Here is a 10,642-nt window from a genome sequence, read left to right on the forward strand (position 1 = left end):
TTAAAACGCCTCTCTGTTTGAACTTGAAAACATATGTAACATGATTATAAATTTGAATGCCATAGATGACTGAATATTAACCTCTTTTTTATTATTCTCAATAGCTTTCAAGGGTTAGAACTTTATGTTTTTAAATGAGTTGTATAATATCTTAAACAAGAATAGAAACTTATTATAATATAATAAAAATTAACTTAACTTTGTACCAATCTGCAAAAGTATCTTAAATGAGAGGGGAAACATATAAATTAAATAACAAAAATAACCTTAAATTTGCATCAATATGCAAAAATCCATACCAATGTGAAATATTTGGGACTAGTGATTGTTTTTCTAGCTTAAAAGAAGATTCAATAATGAGTAATTTTATCCTATCATTTCTAAACACCCCTTTTTTATTTTCAAAATGAGATTCTAAAATCTCCTTTGCTTAGTTTCTCTCCTGTCCATGTATAAGAACAGCTTCTAAACAATCCCCATATATTTTGATATAAATCCATAATTCACCAAGCAACTCGAAACCAACCACCCTACCTTTTAGAAATTTGGATGCCATGTACTTAGAATTACTTCCTGTTGTCTCAGGGCTATGAATCATGCACCAGAGATAGATCCTGGTCCTACTGCAAGGGGCCATTCATATAGTCTAAATTTCACCAGTTATAAGAATATTTGTACACTCATAAGATAAATTGTGTTGTATTATTTTAGGATAGTAATTCATTGTCTAATTTTGTTACTGATCTCATTGACTATAATGCTATAAAGTGAACATATAAATAATTGTACTAGTGTGTAATAATAACATACTATTTCACCTTAATGCAATCACGAGAAAAGTTTGACATGTGTGGGGCACACATTATATTTCCAATAGATGACATTAGTCTAACATTCTTCAGGGGAACAGAAATATGATTAGAGAATAAATATCAATGTTTAGTGGAATAGAATGTCCCAAAGACCCTTGTCATAGCCCCGAGAACCTCCTTATTCCTCAGGCTGTAGATGATGGGGTTCAGCATGGGGGTGAGGATAGTGTAGAAGACAGCCAGAATCTTATCATCTGTGGGAGAACGAAGACTCCTAGGTCGAAGATAAGTGTAGACAAAAGGTGCATAGTAAAATGTCACCACAGTTAAGTGAGTTGAACACGTGGTGAAGGCCTTTTTCTTTCCCTCTGTTGAGCGCATATGGAAGACAGCAAAAAGGACCCGTCCATAGGAAGCTGTGATGCCAAGGAAAGGAAGTAGGAGAAACAGACTTGTGCTCACAAACACAATGTACTCATAAACCCAAGTGTCCATACATGCCAGGGGAAGCATGGCTGGGACATCACAGAAGAAATGGTTAATGGACCTAGAATGGCAGTAAGGAATGTGAAGGGCATAGACTGTATGCGCCATGGAGTTAATGGAGCCCAGTGTCCAAGATCCTATGATCATCTTCAGGCACATCATTTTGCTCATGCGGATAGGATAATGAAGAGGGTGACAGATAGCCACAAAACGGTCATAGGCCATAGAGGCCAAGAGCAAACCCTCACAACCTGCCATAGCGATAAAGAAAAATGCTTGAACTCCACAGCCCAGAAAAGTAATGCCTTTCTGGCCAGAGAGGAAGTTGAATGCCATCTTGGGAACAGTGGTAGAAATATGAATCAGATCCATGAGAGAGAGCTGACTGAGAAGAAAGTACATGGGGGTATGGAGCCTGGGATCCACACGAATGAGGTGGATCATTGATGAGTTGCCAAGCAATGCTACAAAAAACATGAAGATGATAATCAGCAAAAGCAGAAGGCCTATTTGATTCTGTGGAAACAATCCTAACAAAGTGAAATCACTTGATGTCTGATTCCATTTCTCCATGAAAATGTATTGCTTTCTTTTTCTTGAAAAAGTGACCTGAAAATAAAATACACTTAACATATAAAGTAGAAAAAAAGAGAATAAAGAGGAACTGGCTTATAATAAGTGTGTGTGCTCAATTGTTCTTCCCTAAGAACCATCCTTCTGTTAAACTTTTTTTGAAATCTGAGCTAAATGTTTCTTTCCTCTTATCTCTGGTCCAGTTCTCAATTCAGAGATATCTCTATAATCATTTTAAAATCAAAGTGGCATCAAAAGTAAAACAGGAGCCGGGCGGTGGTGGCACACGCCTTTAATCCCAGCACTTGGGAGGCAGAGGCAGGCGGATCTCTGTGAGTTCGAGACCAGCCTGGTCTACAAGAGCTAGTTCCAGGACAAGCTCCAAAACCACAGAGAAACCCTATCTCGAAAAACCAAAAAAAAAAAAAAAAGTAAAACAGCTCTCACACTTCCTCATATATAACTCCATGCAACAACACTATTACTCAAGATCATCTCTCCTCCTTTCAAAACTAAGAAAGCCCTTGTCTTCTGCATCACTTGCTTCCTGGCCCTCTTCCACTAAATGGTCATACTGTAGACAGATCCCAGTGATCTGCTCCTTTGTGATCTGCCTCTAAAATTCTCCAATAAGTCTTTGTCTTTCCTGAAAATAACCACCACTCACAATTCACTGTTGTAGAACTAAAAAGTTTTGTGCATGCTCAGATCTTCGCTAGTCATAAAATGTTATATTTGTGTACTCATTTCCATAAGGGACACTTTGTTTTCTGTCAATTTTACTTATATCAATTGAATACACAGTCACAATGAAAGTGTTTATACAACAAAATGCAATAAAGTCACACATTGCCTTATAATATAAAACATATACATATATGTTATATCTTACAATTGTAAATTTTATACACATATGACACAATAGTAAAATTTTGCTTATATGTACTGTTTTCTCTTCTTATGCAGCTCAGAACTTTGTACTTCACTGTCAGGAGTGAGAAGCCCTTAGAAACCTGTTCATGGGGGAAGGAAATGTGTAGGTGTACATTGTTTATTTTGCTCACTCATATTTTTCAATTGTTACATTTTCGTTTATTTATTTGTTTGTATTTGTCAGGAGGCAGGGGCCAGGTGCATGTTTATAAACTCAAGATTCCTTTTACATTTTGTAAGCAAGCATGGTAGGCAAGGATAAGAGACAGCTGGGCTGGTACGTACCTTGGACCACGAGGTATAGGCACTATAGAGGCAGGTCTTTGTAAAGTCCCCTAATCAAAGTGATAAACAAAAAATATGTTAGCAGGGAAACTAAAAGAAGCGAGTACAAGGAGATAAGTGATTGTGCAGGCCAGTTGTGAAGGCAAATACATGTGAAGAAGAGGACTTGGGATCTGATCTGCTAAGATGAGAAAATAAGGAGAGTAGTGTGTTCTTAGGTACATTTCTAGACCTCAAAGGATGTCATGCTCAGAAAGGAGCTGCTCTGGGGACCAGGCAAAGAAGACTACTTACATGGAATAAGAATATCTGATAATTTACCTGAACTTGAAAACAAATTCACACATCCAAAAATACTCTCTGAAAACTGGTGACATGAGGACAATGTGATGTCTACCTGGACATAGGCTCCTGTGCGATAATTCACTGCTGTCTACCCACTGGAACCACACTTACGTACAGCAGATATTTAACATGTGTGTATGTTGAAAGGAAGAAAACATTATCCTTATAGAGAATAGGTTATCATGGTCGTGCTGAGAAAGTTAGCAACATCAGGTTTAATATCCAGTCATATGAAACACGGCTTGTGAATGATGAAGAATATATTATCAGCATTATCATTTACTTCCTTGAACACTGGTTTGGATATAGAGGACAGACCATTACATCATCCTCTCAGGAGTGTTCACTAACCATCTTCGCACAGTCTATAGTAATCTTACAATTCATGTTTGATTCTAGGAGAATAATGTGCAGGTATGTGCTCTCAGATCACTTCTTGTTGATTCATAAACATGCTCTGAGAATAGTTACTGCAGTAATTATTTTGTTTCCAATGTTTAGAAACTGTTATCTTGGCAGTTAATATGGGGATATAGCTATATTTAGGGAGCAGATACCTGGAACATAATGTTTAAGATCTAAGACATTGATCTAAACTGAGCTAAAGATTTTTACATTGATGGCCACATAATTTCAATGTTAGATACTAGTGTGTGTGTGTGTGTGTGTGTGTGTGTGTGTGTGTGGTTTTTAAAGACAGTGTGTCTTTGTGTAGCCATGGCTGTCCTGGAACTTGCTTGGTAGACCAGTCCAGTCTTGAAATGATAGATTCACCTACCTATGACCTTCAAGTGCTACGATTAAAGGCATTTACTGCCACCACCCTGCTGAATATAAGCTTTATTTAACCTGGTCACAGAAAGAATAGTATTATTGATTATAGTTTAGCTTTAAAATTTTCCAATGACTGAAAGGCAGATGTAATGTTAGTGTGCCTGTTAAGCATTCCAAAAGATGAAAAAAACTTAGACATGTTTAAAGACCTGTTGTAAAAGTCTTATTGTGTAAGAGTGTTGCAAATGCAGAATGCTAGAACAATTTTGCCAAAGTCACAGATATGTAAACAAAACAGGGACACACAGTTACAAAAAATGTCTACAGAGCACAAGACCAGACAGGTAACTGAGCATCAGTCTCTGCTCAGTCTTAAAAACTCCATGTGACTCTGGAGAAAAAGAACCTCAATGAGCTGCCTGTGTTCAACATATGTTAGGTCCTCCAGGAGTGTCATTATCTTTCTTCCATTCCACATTGTGACTGTTGAGAAACCTCAATACCAGAAAACTACAACATCTTATTTATGGTCAAGCCTTCATAAACAACACACATTGTAGAATTCAAACATGATTACATTTTTCTCTCACATTTAAGTTCACTATTCTTATTCTAATTGGCTTTGAAAACCCTAAGAATGGCTTCCTCAGTTCAAGAAAACCATACTTTAAAAAATTCCTCTCGTTATCTTCACCCAGACCAGCTGTGGTCAATAATGTGTTCTGGGTTTAGTGTATCCAAAGATCTTATAATTGCGTTTGTATTTGTGAGAAAAAGGTACCTTTCCGGAACAGTCACTCCCTGCAGTCAGTCTCTGGGTCCTGAGAAATCTTCAGCTCCCCATTTGTTTTTATGTCCCCTGCCAGGCATGCCACAAGATAGTCTCTCTGTGCAGTATCTTCAGTTGAACAAGAGTCCCTTCTTCCACCAAAATATTAGAAAGAAACTTTAAAGGATTATCTACTAGCCTTTCTTCTTATACATGATGAAACCAATATAACATCATTAATCTGAAATATTTAAATGTTCATTGCTTGTATACAACATCATTTCTTACTAATTATTTCTAAAGGAAATATGTAATTATCTCCCACAAACTATATTGCTGAAAGAAAATGACAAATGCCTTATTTTATATGCGTAACTTTGAAACGCCAAGCCTGACGTGCTCCCCCTTTTTCTCTAATTGATCCCTCAAGTCTAAATCTACAGAGACAAAGTCTTGGAAATTTCTAGTGACTTGGCTGCTCTGAGATAGCTGAGTTCTTAACTTTAGAGAAATAAATACATGACAATCACCATATCTGTAATCACAGGATGTCCTAAGAGACTAAAGATAGTGACTGCATTATTTCAGAATGTGACTTGAAAGATATAAAGGATGATGGGATATATATACATATGTACATACATATATATTCCATTATTTAATGTTGGGCCCCCACCAGGTTCCACATTGATATATGGAAATGCTGAACTAGTCAGAAGTTGTACTCCAGTCACAGGTTGATGCAGAGGTTTTGTTGTAATGTACATTCAGACTCAAGGTCATCCATGCTGACAGATCCAAGCAGACTGAATTTCAAAACAAACAGAAGATTGTGACCTTGACCTCATTTTAAGGGTTTCTGTAATCTGAGGAATGTTTCACTAACCAGGAGGATTATGCTATTTACATGTGACATAAAAATTAGAAGGCTTATAATCTTACTGTCCTTCTCAATCCAAAGTAAGTGGATCAATGAATACTTGGAGTATGTCAAATATTTATGTGTATCCTGAGTCTCTTTATAGAAAGTGATGAGAAATTGTTATTGAATGACATTCTACTCAAAAAACATTAGTGATGGGTGTGATAGGGAGAAAATTTTACAAAGAGTTCCACCCTTTCAAAACTATTAGTGGGAAAGTTATAAATGAAAATGAATGTTGAATATTATTATTTTTGAATAACTTCTATACATATTCATTGCATTGTCTACAATGCTTAGGGTTTTAGCTGGGGTCATCCTTGTGAATTCCTGGAAATTTTCCTAGTGCCAGGCTTCTCACAAGCCCCATAATGGTCAGGGGAGCAGGAGGAAGGGAAGGAGTGAAAACTGGAACTGGTATGTAAATTTAGAAAATATGGCTTACAAAATAAGTAAATAAATTTAAATTAAAAAAAACACAAAAAAGACACATGAGTCTTGTCTAGATTGCTCTGGTAAGCTCGAAATTAACTGCTGATTCTGTCAATGTAACTGGGACAGGTGTTAATTTATGACTTCTTTTGTTCTGTAACTATGCAACTTCGTGTAACATGTAACATGTAATTTCAGGTTAAGTGCATGTCCCTGAGATGTTAGTCATTCATATTTAGCTCATAATAAACCATTTTTTTCAAAAAATGAAATGCTCAGTAACAGGTAGGGGGAAACAAGACCCCCCACAGAGATAGATTGCATAATGCCTTATTAACCTGGAATGATCTTAACGCTAATTAGAAAGGAACAACAGCAGTGAAGACATTGGACAATGGGAAAAACTTCTGAGTTAAATAAGCCTAGGTATTTCAAAGATATGTTGACTTCAGAATGGAAACCAGGATATGTGCTATGTTGGTAAAGAGGTTTTGCTTTTGTTTCCACAGGAGAAGAAAAGCTATGGATATTATCAAAATTAATTAAGATTCAATTCAAACAAGAAACACCTCTTACTAAGGAGAAATGATAGCTCATCAACCAATGTAACAATTCTACTAGTTGTAATGAAAACTCATAAGGGTCTAGGCGGGATTCTAATTTTTATCTCTATAGGAAGAGAGAGAGAAATAATTTAAAGAAATAACAAACCCTGAACATGCGGGCATCTAAAAAGAAAGGAAAGCCATACAGAAGAAAAGTTACCAAACAAAGAAAAAGCTGATCTATGCTAACAATATTCTCTGCAGTGTAAAAAATCTCACTGTCTAAACTCTTTATCTCTTTACTTCTCAGAAAATGTATAATCCTGACTCAATTAAAACATCAAAGACAGCTTTGGATTTGGAGCATGTCTCTCTTCTCTAAATCTAAGAATGTTGTTAATAGAAAAATTCATGCTTTATTTCTCATAGCAGAGTAGCCACCATGTATAAAACAGAAGAAAACCAAAGTTCTAGGGACTATTGTTGTCTTCTTATCAGTAGGCGGAACTTTCAACATATTAGGACATAAAAGCAAATTGTAATACATGCACAAAATGTGAAATAACATCTTATATCCTATATGATTATGAGTTAAAGCTGGAAAACATCAGCAGAAGACACACACGTAAGTGTAATCTAAACAACTCACTACAAAGTGAATATTGGGTATTAATAGTAACTAAGAAATAATTTTTAAATATTTGTTTAATCTTTCAATCACTATAGATGGAGAAAACAAGATATTACATGACAAAACCAGATTTAAACATACCTATCCACATATCCTGTCTTACAGGGAGTACTAGAATGAAAACCCCAAACAAATAAAATTAACTGTACCTACAAAAGGACAAGGAACAAATAACCACACACCAGCAAACACCAAAGAAGGGAAACACACAAACACTCCCACTGAAAAATAGCAGGAATTGACAATCACTAGTCATTAATATCTTTTAATATCATTGGACTCAATTCACCTATAAATGACACAGGCTACAAGCCAAGTGGTGGTAGCACATACCTTTAATCCCAGTACTCAGGAGACAGAGACAGGTGGATCTCTGTGTGTTCAAGGGCAGCCTGGTCTACAATAACTAGTTCCAGGGCAAGCTACAGTTCTACAGAGAAACACTGAGGTCTCAAAAAAAGGACACAGGCTTATAGACTAGATTTTTAAAAAAATGACTCATTCTTCTGCTGCATACAAGAAACACACCTCCACCTCAAAGTCAGACATTGCCTCAAAGTGAAGGGTTGGGAAAAGATTTTCCAATCAAATATACCTAATAAGCAAGTGGTTGTAGCTGTTTTAATATCTAATAAAATTAACTTCAAATGAAAATCAATCAAATGAGATGGAAATGAGGGCCTAGTGTTTGAATTGGCGTTTTGCATCCCATTTTCTTTGTAGGGATACCTTGCTCAGCTTAGATATAGAGACAAGGGTCTTAATCATGCCCCAAAGTGATATGCCTGACTTTATTGACTCCCCATAGGAAGATTGACCCTCTCTGTGGAGTGGATGGGAGTGCGGTGGGGAGAAGATGGGGGCAACAAGAGGAGTAGAGGGAATGGCAACTGAGAATGTAGAATAAGAAAAGAGTGTTTTAAAAAATAAATAATATATTTTTGTTTTTTTCTCTATATTGAAAACTGATATTTTCTCATATAATGTATCCTAATTACAGTATTTCCTCCATCTACTTCTCAAAGTTCCTGTCCATCTTTCCTTCCATCCAGATCCACCACTTTTAGTCCCTCATTAGTAAACAATCAAGCTTCTATGGGATAATAATAATACATAGGACAAAACCTAATACCAGTCTATGACAACACTAACACTGGCACTTACAATATTTCTGTCTCTTATTCGCCACAGTTCCCTGAACCCTGAACGGAGGTATTTGGTTGAAACATACTATTTAGGGTTCAGTGTTTCAAGGTCTTTCATTCTCTTATTAATCTCTGGCTATGGGTCTCTGTATTTGTTCCCATCTGCTTCAAGAAGAAGCTTCTCTCATGATAGCTATGCAAGACATTGATTTATGAGTATAGCAGAATGAAATTAGGAGTTATTTTATTGTGACATTCTTTTCATGGGAAAGGTTTTCAGTTTACCCTCTATCCATGGGTTGTCTAGTCTCTGTTTCTTGCTAAGGCTAGCAGTGTGATTTTGGTTGGTTACTACTACAAGTTTTGTGACACCATTGCACTAGCATATCTTGCAGACAAGACACAAATATAAATAAAAGGTTTGTGACTGAATTTGTGTTTTGTTAGCATGCAGTGAACTTTCCTGTACCAAAGACTCTAGCATACAGTGGTGAAAGGGCTACATAGGCACTAGATCTAATTCTCCATTTTGAATGAGTTGTGAAGACATCATGTTTAGAAATAAGATCTTGCTGTCCTCAGGTGGTGGTGGCATATGACTTTAATCCCAGCACTCAGTAGGCAGAGGCAGGCAGGGCTCTGAGTGTTTGAAGCCAGTATGGTATACAAGAGCTAGTTCCAGACAGGCTCCAAAGTTATAGAGAAACATTGTCACTAAAAACAAATTAAACAAAAAACAAACAAAAGACCTTGCTGTTGGTGGAGAGTAACTTATAGTCTAGGCAAATAGCAGAGACTGTTTGGGTGTTTACATTTGGCCAACAACTCAATTAGATGTAATCCATTTCTGCATCTCAAAGTTTCACGGGGTAACAAGAGATATCCAGTTGAAGCTCTCTCTCCCCCGTTTATCATTATCATATCACTTCATTTAAATCACCTTCATAAATGTATATATTTTAGGATGTTCCACTCTATTAGATTTTCATATTACCACTAAAAATGTCCACTAATTTTAGCTGTATCTTCCTATATTCCTCCCTTATTTGCATCTTCTTCCCCATCCTATTTAATCTTTGAAGAAAATGAAAACAAAACAAACACAAGCCAATGAAACAAGGAACTTCTAAGAGGCAAGTGCACAGGAACAAGTGACTATGTAAAAAAAAACTGAAGATATTTCATATCAATACTTTCATAATACATTTAAAAGCTTTAGAAAACCAAGAAGAAATGACACCCCCAAAAAGTATATGGGAAAATATGGTCAAACTCAGGACTGAAATCAGTAAAATATGAACAGCAAAACTTAAAAAAAAAACAATCAATGAAACAAAGAATTGGTTCTTTGAAAAAATGTCACTAGATTGACAATCTTTAGCCAGATTACCCAAAGGTAAGAGAAAGAGAGGTCCAAATTGATAAAATTAGGGATCAAATTGTAACATTAGACATTAGAAAATTCAGAGAATCATAAAAGTCTGTACTCAACCAAGCAGAAAAAATAAAATAAATGGATTAATTTATTGATATATACAACCAACCAAAGTTAAATTACGATGAACTATACAACATAAACAGAGCTACAATGTCAGTAAATAAAAGCAATAATTAAAAAATCTCACAGCTCACAAAGCCAGAAAATTAAGTAGGATCAAAACCCCTTGCCATTGTCCTTGGCTTCTCATCAGCCCTACTTAATTTTCTGGCTTTGTGGGCGCCTAGCCAGTTTGGATGTTCACCTTCCAAGATATGGACGGAGGGGGGATCCTACTTAATTTTCTGGCTTTGTGGGCGCCTAGCCAGTTTGGATGTTCACCTTCCAAGATATGGACGGAGGGGGGAGGACCTAAGACTTACCACAGGGCAGGGCACCCTGACTGCTCTTTGGACTGGAGAGGGAGGGGGAGAAGGGTGGGAGGAGGGAGAG

At 36.5% G+C, this 10,642-nt stretch overlaps 1 protein-coding gene across 1 annotated transcript; it reads right to left on the bottom strand.

Moving 5' to 3' along the window:
- Positions 1-932: 932 nt before the first annotated feature.
- LOC101980592 (olfactory receptor 2L13-like) lies at positions 933-1,871 on the bottom strand. Its single transcript, XM_005369007.1, has one exon. The coding sequence runs from the start codon at positions 1,869-1,871 to the stop codon at positions 933-935; it is 939 nt and encodes a 312-aa protein (XP_005369064.1).
- Between the last annotated feature and the right edge of the window lie 8,771 nt (positions 1,872-10,642).

This window comes from Microtus ochrogaster, unplaced genomic scaffold (assembly GCF_000317375.1).
Source record: "Microtus ochrogaster isolate Prairie Vole_2 unplaced genomic scaffold, MicOch1.0 UNK43, whole genome shotgun sequence".
NCBI lineage: Eukaryota > Metazoa > Chordata > Mammalia > Rodentia > Cricetidae > Microtus > Microtus ochrogaster.

Excerpts from the sequence above, each read along its gene's own strand:
- LOC101980592 (XM_005369007.1), bottom strand. The coding sequence starts at position 1,871 with ATGGAGAAATGGAATCAGACATCAAGTGATTTCACTTTGTTAGGATTG.